Source organism: Gigantopelta aegis, chromosome 3, assembly GCF_016097555.1.
Source record: "Gigantopelta aegis isolate Gae_Host chromosome 3, Gae_host_genome, whole genome shotgun sequence".
In the NCBI taxonomy this organism is placed as follows: domain Eukaryota; kingdom Metazoa; phylum Mollusca; class Gastropoda; order Neomphalida; family Peltospiridae; genus Gigantopelta; species Gigantopelta aegis.
In genome coordinates this window covers 91,511,670-91,538,626 of record NC_054701.1, presented here as the reverse complement: position 1 = coordinate 91,538,626, position 26,957 = coordinate 91,511,670, and the positions used below count along the sequence as shown (strand labels likewise).

General features: G+C 36.8%; 1 protein-coding gene across 3 annotated transcripts in view; it reads left to right on the top strand.

Annotated features, from left to right (window-relative positions):
• Positions 1 to 26,957, top strand: part of LOC121369334 (unconventional myosin-XVIIIa-like) — a 115,744-nt gene that overhangs the window by 54,215 nt on the left and 34,572 nt on the right. For all 3 annotated transcript variants that reach the window (XM_041494326.1, XM_041494327.1, XM_041494325.1), the window contains exons 10-20: positions 181 to 306; positions 646 to 838; positions 1,795 to 1,881; positions 2,325 to 2,469; positions 3,033 to 3,192; positions 4,136 to 4,319; positions 4,679 to 4,880; positions 6,645 to 6,742; positions 7,366 to 7,431; positions 23,882 to 24,010; positions 25,125 to 25,268. In XM_041494326.1, coding sequence (XP_041350260.1) covers positions 181 to 306; positions 646 to 838; positions 1,795 to 1,881; positions 2,325 to 2,469; positions 3,033 to 3,192; positions 4,136 to 4,319; positions 4,679 to 4,880; positions 6,645 to 6,742; positions 7,366 to 7,431; positions 23,882 to 24,010; positions 25,125 to 25,268 — 1,534 coding nt within the window. The remainder of the gene's footprint in view (positions 1 to 180; positions 307 to 645; positions 839 to 1,794; positions 1,882 to 2,324; positions 2,470 to 3,032; positions 3,193 to 4,135; positions 4,320 to 4,678; positions 4,881 to 6,644; positions 6,743 to 7,365; positions 7,432 to 23,881; positions 24,011 to 25,124; positions 25,269 to 26,957) is intronic.

Below are 26,957 nucleotides of genomic sequence, written 5' to 3'. Positions count from 1 at the left end.
TGCATCTTAAGTTATAGGAATTGACTGTGTAGTTAGAACTCTCATACACTATTGTATGCTTGAAATCAGTACAATACCTAGTCGGTTGTTACTAATATTTATTTTTAAAAAAACCCAAGTATATTTTGAAATATTTCAAGTAGAGCTTATTTCAGGATAATTATTGTTTGTTATTTTCAGAGTGTCAAGTGCTGGTGACAAAGGTTACGGAGTTGACGCTGGTGCTTCAGCCCTGGAACATCTGGAGGGATTCATTGTTGGCTTGTACTCGGACTGTTTCAACGCGATCGTCTCCCTCATTAACAGGTTAATCATCTGACATTTGAAAAAAGAGATGGCACATTTTAAATTAGAATGTAATATGAGTAATAAGTTGTATTTGTATACATTTTATATGTTTATTTGTAATATTTTATGCAGTTATGGACAATATATCAGTTTAACTGTAGATGTATGATTTCTCGTTACTGATACATCTGTCAGGAGAATATGTCGGTAACAAGTAGTAGGTAATTATTTGTGGAAGAGAGTAGTTTGTTGTCAAACATACACTGCATTCATGTTTTTCTCTCTCTCTCTTTTTTAAAAAACATGTTTTACTTTGAGTATGTAACAATGTTCACAAGTTTAGTCATTATATCTCAGATCTCTGTCATCTAATGTCCGAGCTGGACGGTCCATCGTGGTGGTGGACACTCCCGGCTTTCAGAACCCGTCGACGTGCGGCCGCCAGTCTGGAGCATCGTTTGACGACCTGTGTAACAACTACACCCAGGAGCGGCTACAGCTCTACTTCCACGACCTCACCTTCACACAGCAGCAGGACAGATACGCCCAGGTTCGTCACACAGCTTCGCACATCATTAACTTAGTCATAAAATGAAAGGATTTGCACAGTTTATCAATAGTTCACAATCGTAATTTTGTCAACAAAGGAAAGGAAAAGGACTGTTAATTTAATGGCACCTCTGCACATATTAAACCACAGTTGTTAGGAATGAATGAATGAATCCATGAATGAATGAATGAATGAATGTTTAGCAACACCCCAGCACAAAAATGCACAGCTATTGGGGTTGTTTAGAGTCTAACATGTGGTTGTTGTGACACTAAGAGAGAGAGAGAGAGTGAGATAGATAGAGAGAGGGAGAGGCAGGGGATGTTTTAAATGCACTTTCCCATAGCAGGACAGTGTATACCATGGCCTTCGATGTAACAGATGTAGAGCACTAGATTTGTCAACAAGTAATAATTGTTAAAAATATTGGAAGTTGGAATGTTTTCAACCAGTTACCTTTTTCAGTATTGGTTGTGAGCAGACTAAAACATCTGTTTTCAGTTTACATTGTTTACCTCATAGTCTGACTACATTCTAATTGCATGTAGATCAAATACATAATTGTTCATTTAACATCAGCTCAAACATTGTTTTTAAAATCTCTTTAGTCTATGAAGAAATGTCTCAAATCAAGGTTAACAGAGTTATTTCCCTTTCAACATGTTAAATTTTGTTGACTTTTACGTAACATGTAATTCTGTTATATGTATAATGTAGTGTGTGTGCGTGTCTCTCTCTCTTTCTCTCTCTCTGTCTCTGTGTTGTTTGTGTGTGTGTGTCAGTGTATGCACGTGTGTGTGTGTGTGTGTTTGTGTGTGTCTGTCTGTATGTCTCTGTCTGTGTGTATTATGGATTGGGTATGAAGGGTATATTTATGCAATTTTAAAAAGTATTTTGCATCATTTTTAATACTGTTTAATGTTAATTTTAGTTTTGTATTTTATTGTTTGTTTTAGGAAAATATAGAATGTGATTTCGACTTTGTAACAAACAGCCCAGCAGCTATGGTCGCCCTTCTGGATAAACCGACTCAGCAGGGTCTGGTAAGTCTAATGTCAGCACATTACTCGAAAACACCAATGACAAAACATTTGTCTTTGTAATGGATTTTAGGTTTTGTTTAAGATTAATATTTAGGAAACAAAGATAAAATTCTTTAGGTTTTTTCGCCTTATCCATTTATTATTTAGACAGAATTCCCACTTGCAACATGAGGTGAGATTTCTGTTAACAATTTTTAACTGTTCAGATGGTACAGAGCTCCTACATACTTGTTTTCTCACATGGACACAAAATCTTATGATGTTAGAAAAAAGAAATATAATGATGTAGAAGAACATAACAATACTTCCAAATGTGTTACCAGTTAAATCTGTATTCAGTTATTGATCTGCTTTGTTACATTTGTTTTGTTTTTTAGTGTTGACATTAGTATGGTATTGTTTAACCTGTGGTCACTGGAAGTATAAATGTTTTCTTCCAATAGTTAAGAGCTTCCAATACAGATCTCCGAGATTTGGAGAAGAAAGGGTTATTATGGATACTGGACGAGGAAGCCATATTTCCAGGAGCAACCGAGGATTCTTTCATGGATCGTTTTTTCTCTAATCATGGAGAGCATCCTGTCAGAAGTAATTAATCTCTTAACATTTTATCTTTTATTTTTCTTCTTGATTGGTAAAATAAAAATACCGTTGTATGGTTTTGTTGATGTTAGTACCTCTGTATTTTGTCTGCAATTTAATTTGTTGTTTTTGCCCAAACTATCTTTCATTACCAGTAAACCAAATTCTTTCCATCTGATAAATGTGCATTGTTTGGTAAAGCTTTTATGTTAATAAGTCATAGTTTTACTGTCAGTTGCACTCAATTTTAGAAATTAATTTAGCTTTTTTTAAATACTTTTTTCTTTACATTTTCTTCTGTTTCCTATCTTTGTTAGTAAATATAGAACAAGTTACTTATTCTATTTAGTTTGTGAATATATTTATATTGTAAAATGTTTGAAGAGATCTTAATGTAGACTAGCCTGCTGGTTATCCCTTAATTGTTTGTTTTGATGACAGTAATAAATTATTTAAAACAAATTAATTTTGCAGACTAATTTTCAAGCATCTATCTAGACATTTTAATAGTGGTGTTCAGAAGTGTTGTGTATGTCTCACTGTAATATTTTCATGTTTGTGTGTTTCAGGGGATAGTCTGTTGAAGAAAGGATCTCTGGGCCACACGTTTATTCTGAACCACTTCCAGGGCACAAACCCCGTGCAGTATAACGCGGTCGGCTGGCTGAAGGCGTGTCGAGAGAGTCCCATCTCGCGCAACGCAACTGTCGTCCTGCAGGACTCAAAAAAGTAAGTCACTGAAGCTATCAGACTTAAGGCCAGCTGGTACTGGGTTCGTGTTCCGCTTGAGGCATTGATGGAAGTTCTATTCTATTATCAGCTTCCACCCACAGTGAATTGGTTCAAGGTTTAGATGCTGTGTGAATTTCCTTTTGACTTTTCAGTATTATTCTGAAAAAGCTGGTTTCATGCAGATGTAACTCTGATCTTTTTATAGCTTAATGGTTAGGTGTAAAGCCCCATACATAGAGTAAACATGGGTTTGTCCAGCAAGTGTATGACCCTAAATGAGGTACCTTGTAGACACTGCAGGTTCTGTGTACCCCAGGCTCAAGTGATACTGAGATATCTCGACTGATAGCATGCATAGAGCACAGCTCTGTCAAGTAGTACCATAGTGAAAGGGAAATACTGTGGCTTCACCATTCATCTCATTATCGTTATCTGTATAGTATTTTGTATGTCATTTCCTAACAAAATGTGTTTTTGTCTCAGTGGTACATGTTAGTGGCATCTTTGAAGAAAAAAAATATTGCTGTCTTTCATAATAAGAAACTTTTGAACTGCTAACACAATAAAAAATTTGCTTGATTTCTTACAATATGCAGCAGTCACAAACTTAATAAATGTTTTTAATAATATAGGTTATAATGGCTGAATCAAGTATTTTTGCCATCCTAATATCTTTATGCTATAATGGCTGAATCAAGTATTTTTGCCATCCTAATATCTTTACACTATAATGGCTGAATCAAGTATTTTTGCCATCCTAATATCTTTACGCTATAATGGCTGAATCAAGTATTTTTGCCATCCTAATATCTTTACGCTATAATGGCTGAATCAAGTATTTTTGCCATCCTAATATCTTTATGATATAATGGCTGAATCAAGTATTTTTGTCATCCTAATATCTTTATGATGTGACCTGATAGTTATTTATTTGTTTCAGACACAACATCAGTACCTTGTTTACGACTGTGAAAGCTCCAGTCGGGGGTATGGTCAGCGGTTCTATTGTTGGAATGGAGGGTACGGCCTCGCTGCGTCGAGTCGGCAGTATGAGACGCACATTCATGTCAGGGACGGCCGGCCTTAAAAAAAAGTCCATTTGTTTACAGATCAAGTTCCAAGTTGTAAGTCTTTTGTTTACGTCTATCAATGTTTTTAGTTGAAGTCAATTTACATGTCTGTATTTATTCTGAACACTGATCCAGTATGTAACAATGACTTTTATTCTGAAATATTAAATTTATTGAAAGCTGAGTTTTTATCTTTTTCAGAAATAACTTGATTTTTGATTTTTTGACTTTAAACATATTAATCTAATTCATCAAGTTAAGCTTATTTAGACCCATCTAGTATAGATTTAAATTGAGTTGTCATTTTCATTGTGACTTGATGTGTATTTTTGAATCTTGAAAATAGACCTCCGACAAACCAAACTTCATGCTTCCTTTGAGGTAACTATATTCTGAACATGTGTTATTTTCAGGACACACTAATCGACATAATCCGCAAGACGAAGAGCCACTTTGTTCACTGCATGCTTCCCCAGCACAACACAGGTCTATGTGAGCTGAAGTCACACACGGTGAAACCAGAGTCGCCCGAGGAGGTTATTATGAACGTCCCTCTCATGCGCACACAGCTGCGTGGCTTCGAGATCCTCGATGCAGTCAGGATCTTCAGACAAGGTGTGTTTAACTAAGTAGTGGTGTTTGGTGTCTTTAATACGCCCTGCCCTGTACTACCCCTACATTTCCCTTCATTCCCCTTCAGACAAGATAAAGTGTCTTAAAATAAGTAGTGGTGTCATGTGTCTTAATACTCCCTGCCCTGTTTTAACCAATAGTGTTTAATAAACTCTTTCCTGTTCTTCCCCTTCATTGTACCATATGACCAGTTCATTTCCAAAATGTGTTACATCCATTTGCATTATTTTGAGAAAAAAGTGGTTTTGCTGCAACATGATGTAGTGTATATCACATAAAGCACAGATTTAACATCCTGTCCAATGGGTATAGATCGCGTTTTGCTGCAACATGATGTAGTGTATATCACATAAAGCACAGATTTAACATCCTGTCCAATGGGTATAGATCGCGTTTTGCTGCAACATGATGTAGTGTATATCACATAAAGCACAGATTTAACATCCTGTCTAATGGGTATAGATCGCGTTTTGCTGCAACATGATGTAGTGTATATCACATAAAGCACAGATTTAACATCCTGTCTAATGGGTATAGATCGCGTTTTGCTGCAACATGATGTAGTGTATATCACATAAAGCACAGATTTAACATCCTGTCCAATGGGTATAGATTGTGTTTTGCTGCAACATGATGTAGTGTATATCACATAAAGCACAGATTTAACATCCTGTCCAATGGGTATAGATTGTGTTTTGCTGCAACATGATGTAGTGTATATCACATAAAGCACAGATTTAACATCCTGTCTAATGGGTATAGATCGCGTTTTGCTGCAACATGATGTAGTGTATATCACATAAAGCACAGATTTAACATCCTGTCCAATGGGTATAGATCGCGTTTTGCTGCAACATGATGTAGTGTATATCACATAAAGCACAGATTTAACATCCTGTCTAATGGGTATAGATCGCGTTTTGCTGCAACATGATGTAATTTATATCACATAAAGCACAGATTTAACATCCTGTCCAGTGGGTATAGATTGTGTTTTGCCATAAATTTTATTGTCAGTATACCTTTACTACTACCTCTAAAACCTGAAAATTGGTGTATATTGTTTTGGAAATGAACCCAGTAGATCCTTATTGCTTAGTGCTATTTTCAGGTTTATTATTACAAAAACAAGATTTTCTTTTTTTAATCCAACCTTTGTAGCCAGCGTGAGAAGGCTATTTCAGAACTAATCACATGCAGGAGATGGAGCCTCCATAATTTTTGGGCTATTTCTCATTCCAGCCAGTGCACCGTGACTGGTAAATCAAAGGCCTGGGTATGTGCTACTCTGTCTGTGGGATAGAGCATATAAAAAAATCCCTTGCTACTAATGGAAAAATGTAGCAGGTTTTCTCTCTAAGACTGTGCCAGAATTACTGAATGTTTGACATTCAATAGCCAATGATTAATAAATCAGTGTGCTCTAGTGGTGTTGTTAAACAAAACAAGCTTTTTCTCTATGCACAGTAAGTTGGGTGTATTAAAAAATGCTTCTTGCCATTTTTTCAATGATATTAATTCTGGAACAGCTTACATAATTCAGTTAATTTTATTACTTTACCTGTTTAAATTCAATGTTTGAATATTTACAGTCTTCTTATACAACAGTTTTCTGGTCTTGTTATAGAATTCATATCATTAGACATTCCTTGGCTATTTAACTTTGTTTTTTTAATTTTATGATTTGCTTGCCTAGTCACATTAGAAAGAACAGACCTATAGTTGCTAGTTGCTATTTCTCTTCAGGATTCCCCGACTACATGCCTTTCTCTGAGTTCCGTCACAAATTTGAAGTGCTAATTCCACCAAGTGCACGACCTGGCAAGGGTCTCGATGAGAAGCAAGTGAGTTCAATTAACAATTCAAATTATCCTTTTTATTAGTGATTTTACCTAAAGTAAGCAGTGCTAATGTTAATTCTTCAAAGCATTTTAACGTTATAAGTGGTTCTCTGTGAATTTCCTTTTGACTTTTCAGTATTATTCAGTATATTTTGTATTTACAGGTAATCTTAGTAGATTGTTTGTTTGCAACAATCTACCCAATGAAAACAGGATTTGAATAACAATATTAACAGACCATTTTTGACCTGTCATGCTTTATAAATGATGTCACAAATAAATTCAATTTTAGAAGTTTTCTCTAAAATGTTCTGTCTTAGGGGGTAGAAACTCCGAGTTATTCCAGATGATTGGTCCCAATTATAGTGTTTTTTTCTGCCATCTAAACTTGTTCAGTTTGTTCCAAACTGACATCATACAGCGACTGATAACGATGCCACCGATTGCTTGACAAATAATTCTAGTTTTTTATTTTCTGGCATGAGACGTTGCCTGCTGGGCCTGGGTCGGATTCCGTTTCAGACGCTTCAGCTGCAGCATGAACGACATTCTCTCCACAGACTGCCATCTCGTTTCTTTGTTTGCATGTCGCTTTGGCTATAACAGCTGTGCTTGTTCCATTTCAGGCCGTTCTGCAAGTCCTCGACAACCTGGACATCGATAAACTTAACTATAGAGTGGGACTCAGTCTGGTAAGTTCATTTGTATAGCAGTAAGCACCGTAACTTGCATCTAGCTAGTAGCTTCCCGATTTCACATTAGTTTAATTGCTTGGAGCAGTTTCAGATCACTTTGACAGCTCAGTATTTGGTACACGGGGTTTGGATTGATTTGGTGTTTTTTTTCTAACTACTTTGGATTCTGCTGTCTCCATGTTATGTTTGATACAACCAATGTGACAAAGTTTTCAGTGAAATATACTGATAGAAAGAAATAAGGGAATACATCAAATTGCAGACTAAATTTAAATCACAACTAGCGTAGTAATGTCTGTATTTCATACCAAGTTGTAATGTGGGATTGAATGCCTGTAGTGTTGAATGTGCTGCCTATATGTTCCCAGTCTATTTCTGACAATATGAATTGATTTTTGATGCAGTCATTATTTCTTGTTGATCCTTTATTTCTTTCCATCAGTATATGTTTGTTTTTATAAGGTTAATAAATCTCTCTCTTTTTTTTTTTTTTAAAGCCATCACATTTCCTTAAGTTTAACCCTGACAGCAATGGAGGCAGTGGTAGTGAAAGAAAGAAATGTTTGTTTAATGACACCTCAGCACATTTTAAACTTCAGCTATTTGGTGTCTGACATATGCTTATTTCCATACTTGATCAAGAGAAAAAGACAGAGGAAAGCACCACATGGGCTATTCCTAATGATAAAGTGGGTAGGGACCTTTTATATGCAATTTCCCCTAGACAGGATAGTACATGCCACGATCTATGATGTGCCAATTTTGGGTCTCAGATTGGGAGGTGAAAAAACCCTGAGTTCATAGAGGTTGATCGATCCTGCGACACGTCAGGCAGCAGAGCTAGTGGTGGCGGCGGCATTAGATTTTGTGTTTAGCTCATCGATAAGTTTTTGAATTAGATTTTTTTCACAAACTATAAGACCTAGACCAATGAAATCTGGTTTATTGTTCATTTGAATGCTAAAGTCAGTAAAACGCAAACACATTTTTATAAATGTTTTAAAATAATAAAGTAATGGAAAAAGACATTTTAAAATCTATTAATGTTTACTTTTATTTGTATTGGCGGGATATTGTTTTTCATGTTTAACTCCACTTCTCACAAACTAAGTTCAAGATCGGTGGATATCAAAATAATTATTTCTTTTATAAAATTAATAAAAATATTTTGTTCAACATATTGAAGTGAACATCAATGGATGCAACTATGACACAAAAATCAATTTATAGAAGACATTTAGTTCTGTGGAATTCTTGTTTAATTTGTTCACTGATCATCCAACACCACCCAGTGGTAAAGCATTCACTTGATGCATGGTTGGTCTAGGATTGATCCTTGTCAGTGGGCCATTGGGCTATTTCTCATTCCAGCAGGTGTATCACGACTGGTTTATCAAAGGCTGTGGTAAGTGCTATCCTGTCTGGGATGGTGTATATAAACGATCCCTTGCTACTGATGGAAATATATAATAGGTTTCCTCTCTAAGATTATATGTCAAAATGACCAAATGTTTGACATCCGATAGCGGATGATTAATTAAAAAAAAAGAGTGTTCTAGTGGTGCTGTTAAAAAACAAATTTGACCTTTCATCCAATCATCATTAACAAATAGCCGAAGTTTAAAATACATGTACTAAGGTGTTCCTTTCATTTCCCACCATTAAAAGTTACTACATGTGTATGTGTGTTAATTTTGACAGGACTCCCAAACCGATCTGGATCTTTACACCCCTATTGTATGTATTATTTGTTTAATGTTGACCTTTTACTTTCAGTTGGTTTTATTTTTGTAATTTTTAAAAGTTCTTTCCAAGTTTTGTTGTTAATTATAAGATATAAATATTACTTCACTTACTATTTACATTCAACTCGACATTAAGTCCTAGATCAAGGGATTTTGGATTATAGTTGCATCCATGAATATTCATCACAATTCATGTTAGGAATTTATTTTAAAAAAACAAAAAAACAATTATTAAAAAAATTATGTGTATATTTATTATTATTATTATTTAAATATATATAGTTTTATATACTGTTTTAAAAAATTCAGTCAATCATGAATTTTACATCACAAATTACTTCTATTATGAAACTGTTCAAAAATAGTGTTAATTTAATTATTTTTAAACATGCATTGAGATAAACATTTATGGAAGGAAGAAAGGAAATGTTTTATTTAACGACACAAGTCAACACATTTTATTTACGGTTATATAGCGTTGGGAACATTTACGGATGCAACTGTGAGAGCATGAATACATTTATAGTATGTGAAACATTATTTGTTAGGAAGTCATGTTTTTGATATGTGCTTCTATTATTAAGGATAAAAACAATTATATAACCATTTTCATCTACTTCTGCTTTTGAATGTAATTATACATTGTAACACTTGATAGATAATATAAAAAAAATACCTGTGTCAGACCATCAGTGCCTTCCTTGATCAGATTTTGCTGAGTAAATATGTCATTCAAGACATAAATTGATATTCAGACTGTTAAAAAAGAAGACGACGAGACATGTTGCTTTTTGTCAGTTATAACATGTTGTGACTAAATTAGAGATAGGCCGGGAATAAATCTGCATATATTTGCATCAATCTGAATTGTATACTTAATTACAGATACATGCAGGCTGGGAGTGGATCTGCATATATTTGGATTAATCCGATGTGTATATTTAAAGTTGATATATATATATATATATATGTAGCTAGCTAAAGTCACTGCATACTAATGAACACACTGGAAACATGGAAAGTGACAGTATAGATTGCAGGTCATACACCTTAGTAACATATTGGAGAGACAGGTATGTATTGATAGGATCACCATATTTAGAAGATAAAATTAGAGGTATAGACATTAATGCTAGACAGGAAAATATCAGTGCAGTAATTTTGTAAATTCTATCAAAACTGCTATGCAAAGAAAGTCTGAAGATTGAAGAAGCTACTGCTACAGGAATAAGTATTTGGTAAATTACAGTAAAGTTTTAACTTCCACTACAGGAATAAGTATTTGGTAAATTACAGTAAAGTTTTAACTTACCACTACAGGAATAAGTATTTGGTAAATTACAGTAAAGTTTTAACTTACCACTACAGGAATAAGTATTTGGTAAATTACAGTAAAGTTTGAACTTACCACTACAGGCATAAGTATTTGGTAAATTTGAAAGCGACCACTATGAGAACGATGATTTGATAAATGATGGTAACTACTGGTGCAGGGTATCAACACGTTGTTGAATTATCAGTGATACGTGAGCGGGACCTGGAGTAAACCAGGAGGTGTGTGTATCATCACGTATCTGGATCTCAGCCAGCCAGCTTCATCTTTGAGTCATTCATTTTCAAACTGCTCTTAACGGCCCGCTCATTAAAAGTAATGAATCAGAACATGTGTGGACTTGTTCAGCTTAATGACTTCCAAGTGTTGTGTGTTCACGTTTAAAACTTTGTGTCCCGGCCCATTAGTACTCTGTTAATGGTAGATAGCTGATAGTGTTTATTTTGGTTCAGTCTGTGATAAGTGGAATTAGAGGCAGTGATTTGTCACGGCTCTGAAAAGATGATGGATGTGCATGTTGGCTCACTGGTTATATTTCCGGTCTATTGAAGAAAACATTTAAGAAGTTTGTTTTGTTTAACAACACCACTAGAGCACATTCATTTATTAATCATCAGTTACTGGATGTCAAACATTTGGTAATTTTTACATATAGTCTTAGAGACGAAACCCGCTACATTTTTTCATTAGTAGCAAGGGATCTTTTATATGCACCATCCCACAGACAGGATAGCACATACTACGGCCTTAGATGTATCAGTTGTGGTGCACCGGCTGGAACGAGAAATAGCCTAATGGGCTCACCGACAGGGATCGATCCTAAACTGGCCACACATCAAGCGAGCACTGTACCACTGGTATACGTCCCGCTCCCGGTCTATTTAGTATGTCTTTTGATACAGTAATAGCTCTAAATCAAGAGAGTTTTAACAGCTCAATAGGGAGAGGGGTATCGAAATCGAAACATTTGTTACATCCCCACATTCATTAGGTTCAGGTATATCCACCCTGGGTCCTCGGTACACATATTGAGCTACATGTATTTCTCATTCCAGCCAGTGCACCACGTTTGATATATCAAAGGCTGTGGTATGCGATATCCTGTCTGTGGGATGATGTATATAAAAGATCCCTTTCTACTAATGGAAAAATGTAGCGGGTTTCTTCTCTAAGACTAAATGTCAGAAGTACCAAATGTTTGACATCCAAACAAAATTTAAGTTTTAACTGTCTCTGGTATGACCAATGGCTTGATCCAGGGCAGGTGGGAAGGTGTTAGGCATAAACTTATGTCTCTCTAATAGCTAGCTATTAACCCTCTGTCCTGGACAAACAGCCCAGATAACTGAGGTGTATGCCCAGGACAGACATGCTTTAACCTCAATTAGGTGTATAAGTTAGGCACACAAATGAATTAACAATGAAATAGGTGGTTACAGTGTAATGGGTTGTAGGATCGATTCCATCAGTGGACATACTCAGTGGGTTATTTCACGTTGCAAGCTGTGGTATATGTTGTCTTAAAGTTTTAGAAAGTTCAAATGAAAGACACCAGGTCTAGTGCTTATAAAACTTTTAGAGTCCAGACCTGAGACTCTAATAGAGTCTGAGACAGTAATGTCATGACAACCCCATACAAATTACATGCGTGTGACATCATTTGAGATTGAGTCTGGACTCTAAAAGTTTTATAAGCGCGGGCCCAGGAGTAGACGGTATGGGGTTTGTGGGTTGCTTTTTTTTCAGTTTTAAGTGTTAAGACTTAAATGTATTAGTCACCCCAATAGACTTGGATTAAACTCAGCATAAAGAATTTTTAATGTAAAATTTTTATTATCTATAAATAATCAGGGTCTTTTTCTTGTTTTTTTTTTTTTTTTTTTTTTTTTTGGGGGGGGGGGTTAATACAAGACAAATTAAAAATTTAAATGTTATTTTATTTATAAATAACTGATTTTAAAAAACTAATTGCATCAACATTTCTAACAGCTATTGATCTTAAGGCTAATAACAGACAGAAAGGTTATCACACTATTGATTCTATGGAAATGGAATCGATTCCAGCTTTTGAAACCAAAAGTCTGTATTGATTCAAACTGTAAATTACAAAATCATTCTTCCATGAATTAATCATGGTAGCACAGTTAACAGCATGGCTTCTGTCTTTGTCTGTTAAAGACTTCTTTATTTATAGTATCAAAGCATAAAAAGAATTTTGTTTATTTTATTACCCTATAACAAATTTGCAAAGTCTTTTTGACTTACTACTTATTTTCAATGCTTATAAACACCTGCATTTAAGACAAACAGGCCCTATATGTTTGGTCTGTTTTACATCCCAAGTCAGCATAATAAACCATTACAGCCCCCCACCCCACCCCTTCCCTTCCCTCCCTCCTGAAGCTGAACATATTTTCCACAGCAAAAATAACTTGTGGATATAAAATTTCCTGCTATCAACAGCCCAGTCATGGAAAAAAATATTAAAATTGTATCAGGATTTGCTTGATCTTTGATTCCATGCACTTAAAATAAATATGAAGCACTTCACTGCACTACAGTGCAATACTGATATGTTGGATTTAGTTACAACGGTAGCCAGATTGCTCATATCAATAAAACAAATTAATGCACTTAGCTGTAGATAAAAACACTTTAATATTATTTTAAAAATTTTAGGGATCATTTACAATTATCAATGTTTCTCAAGTGTACAAAGTATTCTCCTCTCTGTCTCTGTTTCTCTTTATCTCTCTCTCTCTCTCTCTCTCTCTCTCTCTCTCTCTCTCTCTCTCTCTCTCTTTGTATGTCTGTCTCTCTCTCTCTCTGTCTCTCTCTCTCTCTCTTTCTTTCTTTCTCTCTCTCTCTCTCTCTCTCTCTCTCTCTCTCTCTCTCTCTCTCTCTCTCTCTCTCTCTCTCTCTCTCTCTCTCTCTCTCTCTCTCTCTCTCTCAATCTCTGTCTGTCTTTCTGTCTGTCTGTCTGTCTGTCTGTCTGTCTGTCTGTCTGTCTGTCTCTCTCTCTCTCTCTCTCTCTCTCTCTCTCTCTCTCTGTCTCTGTCTCTGCCTCTGTCTCTGTCTCTCTCTCTCTCTCTCTCTCTCTCTCTCTCTCTCTCTCTCTCTCTCTCTCTCTCTCTCTCAATTTGTCTGTCTCTCTGTCTCTGTCTCTCTCTCTCTCTCTCCTACCCTTCTACCCTCTTCTATCATGGTCATAGTGAACTGCCCCTGATATATTTTGGTAATATATTTTGGTAATTTGTTATTCCTTCTTTTCTTTTTTCATTTTATAACTTTTAAAAAATGTCATGTGAAAGTTTTGAGGTGTTTCTGAAAGGCTACATAACCGAGTTAAAAGAAACATTCCAGTGAGTGTTCTGGGTGAGAGTTAAACACTGACCTGTTTTCTCCCCTATCACCTCCGATCTAACAAGGTAATGGTTGGCCTGATTTACATGACACACATCGTTAGCAGTAGACAGGCAGCACTGGTCAGGAAGCAGGTAGCCTGTTCTCACATGGTGCCCATCGTTAGTAACAGACAGAACAAATAAACGTACACTCAACACTAATGTAGTAGCATAACATGCCAGCTGTCTTGTGGTTTACATTGTATATGGAACTTATCTCATCCAAACAAGAAACTTCGTAGCCATTCCAGACCATAATAAATTAAATGATTTCATTGCTTTTGGACCGGCCTCGGTGGCACAGTGGTTAAGCCATCGGCCTACAGGCTGGTAGGTACTGGGTTCGGATCCCAGTCGAGACATGGGATTTTTAATCCAGATACTGACTCCAAACCCTGAGTGAGTGCTCCGCAAGGCTCAGTGGGTAGGTGTAAACCACTTGCACTGACCAGTAATCCATAACTGGTTCAACAAAGGCCATGGTTTGTGCTATCCTGCCTGTGGGAAGCACAAATAAAAGATCCCTTGCTGCTAATCGGAAAGAGTAGCCCATGTAGTGGCGACAGCGGGTTTCCTCTCAAACTCTGTATGGTCCTTAACCATATGTCTGACGCCATATCACCGTAAATAAAATGTGTCGAGTGCGTCATTAAATAAAACATTTCTTTCTTTTTTTCATTGCTTTTGGAGAGTGGGAAGCTTGTTCACACTTATCTTTCTTAGAATTAAGTTAGATTATATTGAACTTGAAATACGAGAACACATTTTATAGTGTTCCATGATTAGTTTTTTTTGGGGGTGGGGGGTGGGGCAGTGCAGACGGTACAACCGGTATAGCCATGGCCGTACCACTTTTCACAGAGGTATGACATGGCCGTACCACTTTGTGTGTCTGTGTGTGTTATATTTGTTATATCTGTGAAAATGCCCTTACAAGTAATTTGAAAGGCGAGTCGGGCAACCACGAGCCGTACCATTATTTTATACACTGTGCCGCCCCTGGGTAAGTGTGGGTTTTTTTTTAAATAACATGTATATTCATCTTCTTAAAATGTTAAAATAAAAATAAATTAATAAATATTTACCTTATCATCCAAAATTACACATTTTCCCATCCCCATCCCTTGTTAAAGTGCTGTAAATTTATTTTGGCCTAGAAATGTATTTTTGAATGGATGTTGTAAAAGTTTAAATATATTTGAGTTTTTCTTGCTATTTGCAGAAATACTTAAATCCACATGTATGACCTGTTGGTCATGTAAGATATTTTCAAAGAGTTTTAAATCTGGTTGATCGTAATCAAGTGACAGAGGTTAATACTCTGAGCTGTCCCTCTCTCAACACCTCTGGGTGCTAGTATGCATTGGGCCATTAACTCTATGAGCTTTATTGATTCTGAGGCCGTTTCCAGGACCGACACTGCTCCAGGAACGCAAAGACTGATTAAAAATTTACCTATTGTAACCTGATAAGTTTCTCTTATTTTGTGGTCTTTAGTGTGCTCTGATTCAAATGATTGGAATTTATTGACAAAAGCATTTTGGAATTCATCCATGATGGATGGGAATGTGAAAATTCATTAATCATCTTTTGTGAACAAAGGCACCAAACCTCTTACCGTAATATTCTTCACGCAGAACAACTAACACCTGTGTGGTACCTTTGTCTTTTGCTACCTGCGTAAGGTGGTTTGGTAAAAATTTACAGACTTTTCAAGACTGTTTTTTTCCTCATTGTGTGCCAGTTCTAGATTCATTTGTTTTTCTAAGGATATATCAGTTGGATACTATCTATCTTCAGTGTTGCTCATGTAAGTTCAGCTTGTGCATAAGATATTTCAGAACGTGGGGGTTTTTCAATACCTATCATGTCTCACTTTTCTTATCTGCATACATTCTGTTTGTCATAACAATATTGTCTTGAATTAAAAAAATTTTTTTAGCTGTATATAGTTAATATAAAAAATAATTATAAATCTTATATTGACATCAATGTAAAAACAATAACTGCCATTTGGGGAGGGAGTGTAGGGGGTCTTTGCTTATATGTTTCTGTTTTGTATTTATAGGATATTAAACAAACTGTCATTTCGTATCATGTTTATGTCCCGAGTGAAATAATTTTCAATTGTCACGAACTTTAGCGAGTGACAATGAAATTTATTTCTCGAGGGACATAAATATGATACGAAATGGTAGCAAGTTTAATATCCTATTTATTACCCATAATCAATCTTAATTTATATCACTCATCTTGTTTCATCAACGTTCCTGTAAGGTTGTAGTACGCCAAACAATGACGTCATCATGTGACGTCAAAAGTATTACGTCCCACTTGGCGTTCTAGTGCGACGTATCACTTTGATACGTACCAAAATATTTTTAACCATATTGGTAATAAGAATGGATATTTTATCATCAAATTGATGTGAATTCCGTATGGGTGAAGAAAGATGTTACATGACAGGTTTGTAAAACAGAATTGAAGTATCAAATCTTTCAATACATTTGTTATCATGTATGTCAGTAAGTTCTACAATTAACATCAAGCAGTACCTTGAGGTAGCTAATTCTAATGTGAGCCATCAAGATTATTTACAGGTTTTTTTAAGATGGTAAAATTAAAAAATACAAGTCCTTGAAAATTTAATTATTTGTAAATAATGAATGAATGAATGAATGAATGTTTAATGAGACACCAGCACAAAAAATACAGCAGCTACTGAGTGTTAAACAATGGTAAGTAAATACAAATGAACAATTATAATTATTTCAAACTGTAATTCTCTAATATTACGAGTTAGTATAAAATAACTTCTAAGATGTATTACTGAACTTTTACTCCAGATACAGATATATATATATATCATTATAATAAAACATATGCATGCTGCTAAGATATAGGATTACTTATCTGAGCTGTTCTCTGTGGTATAGCGGTATAGCCGCTCATTTGACAACTGCATGCAGGTACCCACAGACAATCCGAGCATTACATTTCCTCCATCTCATCAAGTTAGCCTTTGTGGTAATGTTCCTCATTTCAAGCTCTGGCCTCTAGAAACACATGTAGCGTTCTTTTTAAGACTGAATTGCTCAGTAGAGTCATTTAACAGGATTGTGTTCCAGCAAGAACTATTACGAGGTTTGTGATTTTTTAAAAATACATAGTATGCTGTCAAGTTAATTTTGTATTTGTTTTTTAAATCTCATAATACATGTATTGTGTGTGTGTGTGTGTGTGTGTGTGTGTGTGTGTGCGTGTGTGTGTGTTGGGTGTGTGTGTGTGTGTTGGGTGTGTGGTTGGGTATGGGTGTGGGTGTGTGTGGGGTGGGGGGTTTGTGTGAGAGAGAGAGAGAGAGAGAGTGAGTGAGTGAGTGAGTGAGTGAGTGAGTGAGTGAGTGAGTGAGTGAGTGAGTGAGTGAGTGAGTGAGTGAGTGAGTGAGTGAGTGGCAGGCAGGGAAGGAAGGATTGAAAAAGAAAGGAGATGGGGATGGATGTGATAACTTTTCTAGAAAAGAATGGGTGGAATCTATTACATTTAAGCATGTTAGCATTTTAAGCATCTGTATCATAATTAATTCTTGAACTAGTTGGGATATTTTACAACTAGTTTGAATTTTTAATGGGTTTTTTTAGGAAGTCATGCAAGTTTGGAGGGTTGGGGTGGGGTGGGGGGAGGGGTTGTTAACAGTTAATTCAGTTACTCCTAATCATTATGTTGTAAGTTTAACCCATCTGTTCTGGTAGCAAGTATCCTTCCTTCAGTGACTACTACTGTATTCTGAATTCAGATGTCAGTATGACTTCAGACCCTTCTTACCATTGTCCCCAGTATCTGGGAATGATATTGTTGTTTGGAATTAGCTTCACTGGTTTCTTCAGACTCAGTTTGTTATAAAATCATTCAGACACTCAAAATGATTCATGGATGGTTGGTGTTACTTCAGGATAAAAAAAAAAACAATATTTTGCCCACTGCCAAATTAGCCAATTGCTAATTTTTATCTAAAGAGGCTACAACATTTAGGATTTAGCTAATACAATTTTGTTTCAATTAGAAACTTTAAAATAATTTTTCAGACAATATTCTACACATCTGAAAATTGGCTAAAACAAAAAATTATTTCCAGTGTGAGCCCAGCAACACCTCAACTTCATGCTTAATAAGTGGTCACTAGGTATCTAACATATGTGACAATTTCAGTAGTAAAGAGTTACAGATACGAGAACCTGATAAGCAGTAAGGTCTCTTTTATATGACTGGAAATAACACTGTCAGTAAGGTTTCTTTTATATGACTGGAAATAACACTGTCAGTAAGGTCTCTTTTATATGACTGGAAATAACACTGTCAGTAAGGTCTCTTTTATATGACTGGAAATAACACTGTCAGTAAGGTCTCTTTTATATGACTGGAAATAACACTGTCAGTAAGGTCTCTTTTATATGACTGGAAATAACACTTGTTAGTAAGGTCTCTTTTAAATTATGCATTTTCACATAGATAAGACAGCATGTGTGTGTGTGTGTGTGTGTGTGTGTGTGTGTGTGTGTGTTATATACACATACACACACACGCAACCAGAGCACTGACTGTACTCGAATCCACTGTTTGGAATTGATCCTGTAACCTACCATGCCTCAAGTTGGAAGATGTTGGAAGCTTTTTTTTATCGTTGATGTACTTCCCACTCCCTGTTATGTTTATATGATTATGTGTACATCAGTATCCCTTACAGAACATTGCCCATACAGAGTCTCTCTTACAAGACAGCTGGTTGAAACCAGTTTGGCAGTGTGATGGACTGGCAATGGGTGTCAGTAGACCGTTAAAACCATCTGGCGTCTTTGGTAAAGCAGAGAGGACATCTGGCGTCATAGATATGCACTCACACACAATACTGCATGTTTGTTGCAACACTTGGAAAACAGAACAAATACCTGCCCTGCTCGTTAGTGCCTCTCTGTGGGAGGAATTCTTTCAGATCTGTGGCACCAAACCAGCGGGATGTACCAAGCAGATGGTGTAATGCACTCTCACAGGAGCTGTATCATAGAACAAAGAACAAAGATGGACATGTAGATTGTCTTTGACTGCTTTGTATTGGTATATTTTAAAATAAAGTCATCACATTTTGCACTATAGTAGCCAAACCAAATATTGAACACTGACAGGAAAAAAAATGAAAAAAGAACTAAACAAAATAAATAAAATATTGAATAATTAAAAATCCCCAAACCTGCACTTAATTCAATTGGCTTTTACTTCCTTTTTTTTTTTTTTTGTATAAGACCCTTCTTTAAAACTGTCAAGAGCCATCTTAATTTATAAGACATAATTGAATACATGTTTTTAAATTTATTGTCTCTAAACTATAGTACAATATTTAATATTGTTATTAACTCCAATAATATTTTTGTGCAATGTCATATAGTATGATTAAAAAAAAACCCGACATTATTTGAAATTTTGTGATGGAAATGTCAGCTTATGCAGAAATAACTACGGTAATTGATTGTGGACACCATAATCGTCTTACTGAAAATAACACTTGTCATGACGAGGCTGTGATTTACGGCACCCACAAATTATTTCACTGACACACACGCAGGTCTGATTTAGAATGTCAGCTTTTCACCTAAATGCCAGCCTATCTAATCCATTAGATATGTTCATACTTGTAATCAGCTAAAAGATTGTCTGCAGTCTTTGCTTGGAATTCAGCCCATTTCCAGGATTTTTTCTAAACCGATTTGGTGCAAAAACACTAATATAATAATAAGGCCAAATTAAAAAGAAATTTGTTTTGGAAATCATAATTCTTCTGGCCTGAAGGCGTCCTCTTGATGTGTGGTTGGTCTGGGTGGGCCCATTGGTCTATTTCTCGCTCCAGCCAGTGCAGCATGACTTGTATATCATAGGCTGTGGTATGTGTTATGTGTATGTGTGGGATGGTGCATATAAAAGATCCCTTGCTGCTAATCGAAAAGAGTAGTCCACGAAGTGGTGACAGCGGGTTTTCTTTTTCAATATCTGTGTGGTCCTTAACCATATGTCCGACCAATAACTTTACCTTTTTATATTGCATATTTAATATTGCCATCTTGCCATTGCTGGTTACTTTTTTGGTATAGAGCACATTGATTTGTTAATCATTTATTATTGGACGTCAAACTTTTGGTAATTTTGACTCATAATCTTTCAGAGGAAACCTGCTACTTTTTTCCATTAGCAGCAAGTATGTTTTTTATATGCACTTTCCTACGGACAGGATAGCACATACCACAGCCTTTGAAATATTAGTCACTGGTTGGGACTGGAAAAACACAACCAAGGAGGTTTAAAAATGCAATTAAAGCATCATACAGTTAGTGTTGTTAGATTTATGTCAGGATGACCCTTGTAGTCAGATGAAGTTTGGGAAGAATCTCAGTCTTGTGGTCTGTTTCTGCCAAACAATAGTACCGTAAAGGGTGGGTTTACGTTCATTGATAATCTCAGTCTTGTGGTCTGTTTCTGCCAAACAATAGTACCGTAAAGGGTGGGTTTACGTTCACTGATAATCTCAGTCTTGTGGTCTGTTTCTGCCAAACAATAGTACCGTAAAGGGTGGGTTTACGTTCATTGATAATCTCAGTCTTGTGGTCTGTTTCTGCCAAACAATAGTACCGTAAAGGGTGGGTTTACGTTCACTGATAATCTCAGTCTTGTGGTCTGTTTCTGCCAAACAATAGTACCGTAAAGGGTGGGTTTACGTTCACTGATAATCTCAGTCTTGTGGTCTGTTTCTGCCAAACAATAGTACCGTAAAGGGTGGGTTTACGTTCACTGATAATCTCAGTCTTGTGGTCTGTTTCTGCCAAACAATAGTACCGTAAAGGGTGGGTTTACGTTCACTGATAATCTCAGTCTTGTGGTCTGTTTCTGCCAAACAATAGTACCGTGAAGGGTGGGTTTACGTTCACTGATAATCTCAGTCTTGTGGTCTGTTTCTGCCAAACAATAGTACCGTGAAGGGTGGGTTTACGTTCACTGATAATCTCAGTCTTGTGGTCTGTTTCTGCCAAACAATAGTACCGTGAAGGGTGGGTTTACGTTCACTGATAATCTCAGTCTTGTGGTCTGTTTCTGCCAAACAATAGTACCGTGAAGGGTGGGTTTACGTTCACTGATAATCTCAGTCTTGTGGTCTGTTTCTGCCAAACAATAGTACCGTGAAGGGTGGGTTTACGTTCACTGATAATCTCAGTCTTGTGGTCTGTTTCTGCCAAACAATAGTACCGTGAAGGGTGGGTTTACGTTCACTGATAATCTCAGTCTTGTGGTCTGTTTCTGCCAAACAATAGTACCGTGAAGGGTGGGTTTACGTTCACTGATAATCTCAGTCTTGTGGTCTGTTTCTGCCAAACAATAGTACCGTGAAGGGTGGGTTTACGTTCACTGATAATCTCAGTCTTGTGGTCTGTTTCTGCCAAACAATAGTACCGTGAAGGGTGGGTTTACGTTCACTGATAATCTCAGTCTTGTGGTCTGTTTCTGCCAAACAATAGTACCGTGAAGGGTGGGTTTACGTTCACTGATAATCTCAGTCTTGTGGTCTGTTTCTGCCAAACAATAGTACCGTGAAGGGTGGGTTTACGTTCACTGATAATCTCAGTCTTGTGGTCTGTTTCTGCCAAACAATAGTACCGTGAAGGGTGGGTTTACGTTCATTGATAATCTCAGTCTTGTGGTCTGTTTCTGCCAAACAATAGTACCGTGAAGGGTGGGTTTACGTTCATTGATAATCTCAGTCTTGTGGTCTGTTTCTGCCAAACAATACTACCGTGAAGGGTGGTTTTACGTTCATTTATTTGGTTACATGTATTTCTTCGTCAAGATAGATAAAGCATTGCAGAAGACAAGCTCACCTACAAAGCAGTTAATCATCTTTATCTATGTATGTTGTGGAGTATGTATCTTAATGGTAGGTCTCAGCGGTAGAGTTTATTCATTTACACAGTTTGATATAGCTCAGTAGTAGAGCTTTTTTCATTCATTTATTTCCCATACTATCTAGTTCTACAACTCATGTATAAAAGGTTGTGGTATTTGCTGTCCTGTTGATGGCAAATGAATGGGTTAAGTGTCAGCAGTAGATTTAGTTTTTGTTGTCAAGACAGTGATTACATTGTTACATCTCTCAGCCTTAGGTTTCTTATTCAGTGTATATTTACATCACTCCATCACTCCATTTTTGGACAGGCTGCAGGGTATATATTTTTTCTTGTCATACACATGCACAGTCGCCAGACTCTTCCATCATCACGTCAGTATTAGCATCACTTGGCTAGCTAGCCTGTGGATACATATGTCATGTGCTGTCTTTTATTACAAGCATGAGTGTTTTCTTCAACAATAACACCTCTTATCACAGAGATACCAAATTCCCTTGTCCAACCTTGTACAATACAACATTAACATAGCTGGCCAGCATGTAATTTCCCTGCAATTTTTTATTACAAAAAGCATGTGCTGTTTACTGGCATTTCCTGCTGCTAATTCCTTTTTTCTGCGGTCCAAGTCTCCACTACTTCCCATAATTCTCCCAATAATACCTGTCTGCTACAATTTGCCCGTCCTCTTTGTTAAGAGTGGTTTTTCAAGGCTCAGTCTTAGCCAGTGTGTTGGGATTGTAGCTCTATGAACTGTTGGTAAATGACGTATGTTGTTTAATTTGAGTAATTTCCACATTAACAAGTATTGAAAACACGTGTTGATGTTTGGTTTAATTTTTTCTTCACTTATTTAAAATATTTGAAAGAAGGTAAACTGTTGTTTTAGTTGTGTTATATTTTTGTTACGTTGATGCAGATTAAGTCATTTTATTTACTGTAGTCAATTCTAAATGTAAGCATTTTATAGGAGGTGCATGTATACATTTATCATTAAAGACATTTTACAGCTGCAGTTTGGATACACATGTACTTGATTTCTATTTTGTGCGCTGTGAGATGTAATTTTAATGCATTTTGGGTTTTTTATTTTCTTTTTATTGATAAATAAACTGCTGTCATTATCATAAGCATACTATTTGCTTGGTATTTATTGTCTTTGAAAGTAGGAGACTGAGTAAAATAAGCAGCTACATGGTTTGTAATTGTAAACATGCTGAGAAGGTAACTGTGATGGTGGCAGTGGGTGCCAAAATCACCACTGGCTACCTGTTAATGAACACACTGGATTTGGATGTCTGAGATAATCACCACTGGCTACTTGTTAATGAACACACTGTATTTTGATGTCTGAGATAATCACCACTGGCTACCTGTTAATGAACACACTGGATTTGGATGTCTGAGATAATCACCACTGGCTACCTGTTAATGAACACACTGGATTTGGATGTCTGAGATAATCACCACTGGCTACTTGTTAATGAACACACTGTATTTGGATGTCTGAGATAATCACCACTGGCTACCTGTTAATGAACACACTGTATTTGGATGTCTGAGATAATCACCACTGGCTACCTGTTAATGAACACACTGTATTTGGATGTCTGAGATAATCACCACTGGCTACCTGTTAATGAACACACTGTATTTGGATGTCTGAGATAATCACCACTGGCTACCTGTTAATGAACACACTGTATCTGGATGTCTGAGATAATCACCACCGACTACCTGTTAATGAACACACTGTATCTGGATGTCTGAGATAATCACCACCGACTACCTGTTAATGAACACACTGTATTTGGATGTCTGAGATTACCATTTTTAGTACAGACATTGGGAATTTTTAGCGCCACTTTCTTCTGAGAAGGATCCAATGTTCGGACCTGCAGAACGCCTGGATAATTCACTGTATTGTTTTCATTTTCAGGACTATTGCATGGTGTGGTATGTCAGTCAGAAAAGTTCTATTTTTTTAATATTATGAAAAGTGTGTTAAATCTGTTGTATTGTTTTCAGGTTTTCTTTCGCTCTGGTGCTCTTGCGCAGTTGGAGGTGTTGAGAGACGAGAAGATAACTGGAACCTTCACAGACTTCCAGGCGTACTGTCGAGGATACCTGGGGCGCAAACTTCTCGACAAGATACGGGTACATCCTGTTATACATTCACCATCTTATTTTTCTTGTCGTTGGTTACAGTGTTGACACATATTATTTACATGTGGTTGTTACATTTTGATATTTGTTAAATAGAAATCCTCTTCCAATTGTTATAGTATGTATTTGCTCTAGAATTTACTTTTATGTTTAAGTTGAGTAAACCTACCTCAAAGTCATAGGATCAAGCTCCATCAGTAGATCCACTGGCTTTCCCATTCCGTTTAATATGATTTAACTTAAAGGCTGTAATGTGTGTGTGTGTGTGTGTGTGTGTGTAAAGTTGGGAATTTCATCAACGATTATCATCAGCTTGTACCAACAGTTCAACGTTTGATTACATATTCAGAATATATGAACTTGAGAAGAATTTGAATTGTTAGAATAAAATACCTATTGGTGTACTCACCAGGATAAACCCACTGATTTTCCCTTTAGTTAGTTATTTTCTTTTTGTATACATGAAAACAAAACAAAACTCCATCCTATATACATCAATTCATTCATCTAAACTACAGGATTGATTAGAGTTAACAGTTTTCATGACATGGTGAATTTTTATAATTGAACATTACATCAGTAGATTTGTTTATTATAATTGATCATTGGAACACCACTAAATATATGTCAATTTGGACAAAAGCACATAAAAGATATGTAGTTTATTCAATGTCACCTGTTGTGATCATTGTTTATCTGTTCTTTTATAATTGTTACAATGGTTTAAGCTGTCGTTCGCAAAATTGTCAATATACAAATGAAAGTTTGGTATGGGGAACTGATAATAAACTAAATTCACCAGATCCAAATTTAATTCAAATTTGACAAAGTCTAATTTGAAATTCATGTGCTCCTTTAGCATTCTGATTGCTTGGTTAAATGGAACTTTAATTTTGATACTGATATTCTGACCAAGTCAGCCAAATTACCATTAATTATTTGGGTCCAGCTTAAACTCTGTGTCACCTGTTGTTTATCATTATTTATCTCTTGTTTTATTATTGTCACTTGTTGTTTATCATTATTTATCTGTTGTTTTATTATTGTTACCTATTGTTTATCATTATTTATCTGTTGTTTTATACCTGTCATGTCTCTGCTACAGGTCCAGCACCTGGCGGTGAACTGCATCCAGAAGAATGTGAGGAAGTACATGTCGATCCGGGACTGGGAGTGGTGGCGACTCTACACCAAGGTTCAGCCTCTACTCAACGTACACCGCACAGAGGAGGAACTACACAATCTCGAGGTGAGGCCGCGCACACATAGTACTCACACTAGTCTAGATTTTAATCACAGTTTTCAGTCTCACCGCACAGAAGAGGAACTACACAATCTCGGGGTGAGGCAGCGCACACATAGTACTCACACTAGTTTAATCACAGTTTTCAGTCTCACCGCACAGAGGAGGAACTACACAATCTCGGGGTGAGGCAGCGCACACATAGTACTCACACTAGTCTAGATTTTAATCACAGTTTTCAGTCTCCCCGCATAGAGGAGGAACTACACAATCTCGGGGTGAGTCAGCGCTCACATGGTACTCACACTAGTCTAGATTTTAATCACAGTTTTCAGTCTCACCGCACAGAGGAGGAACTACACAATCTCAAGGTGAGGCAGCGCACACATAGTACTCACACTAGTCTAGATTTTAATCACAGTTTTCAGTCTCACTGCACAGAGGAGGAACTACACAATCTCGAGGTGAGGCAGCACACACATGGTACTCACACTAATCTAGATTTTAATCACAGTTTTCAGTCTCACCGCACAGAGGAGGAACTACACAATCTCGGGGTGAGGCAGCGCACACATAGTACTCACACTAGTTTAATCACAGTTTTCAGTCTCACCGCACAGAGGAGGAACTACACAATCTTGGGGTGAGGCAGCACACACATAGTACTCAAACTAGTCTAGATTTTAATCACAGTTTTCAGTCTCCCCACATAGAGGAGGAACTACACAATCTCGGGGTGAGGCAGCGCACACATAGTACTCACACTAGTCTAGATTTTAATCACAGTTTTCAGTCTCCCCGCATAGAGGAGGAACTACACAATCTCGGGGTGAGTCAGCGCTCACATGGTACTCACACTAGTCTAGATTTTAATCACAGTTTTCAGTCTCACCGCACAGAGGAGGAACTACACAATCTCAAGGTGAGGCAGCGCACACATAGTACTCACACTAGTCTAGATTTTAATCACAGTTTTCAGTCTCACTGCACAGAGGAGGAACTACACAATCTCGAGGTGAGGCAGCACACACATGGTACTCACACTAATCTAGATTTTAATCACAGTTTTCAGTCTCACCGCACAGAGGAGGAACTACACAATCTCGGGGTGAGGCAGCGCACACATAGTACTCACACTAGTTTAATCACAGTTTTCAGTCTCACCGCACAGAGGAGGAACTACACAATCTTGGGGTGAGGCAGCACACACATAGTACTCAAACTAGTCTAGATTTTAATCACAGTTTTCAGTCTCCCCACATAGAGGAGGAACTACACAATCTCGGGGTGAGTCAGCGCTCACATGGTACTCACACTAGTCTAGATTTTAATCACAGTTTTCAGTCTCACCGCACAGAGGAGGAACTACACTATCTCGAGGTTAGGCAGCGCACACATAGTACTCACACTAGTCTAGATTTTAATCACAGTTTTCAGTCTCACCGCACAGAGGAGGAACTACACAATCTCGAGGTGAGGCAGCGCTCACATGGTACTCACACTAATCTAGGTTTTAATCAGTTTTCAGTCTCACCGCTCGGAGGAGGAACTACACAATCTCGAGGTGAGGCAGCGCTCACATGGTACTCACACTATGTATTTTGCAGCTGGTTATTCAGAATGAAATGGGTTACTTGAAAACAAAATTGCATTCCTGGTTTATAGAAAATTGCAGAAGTGTTTAATTCCTAAAAT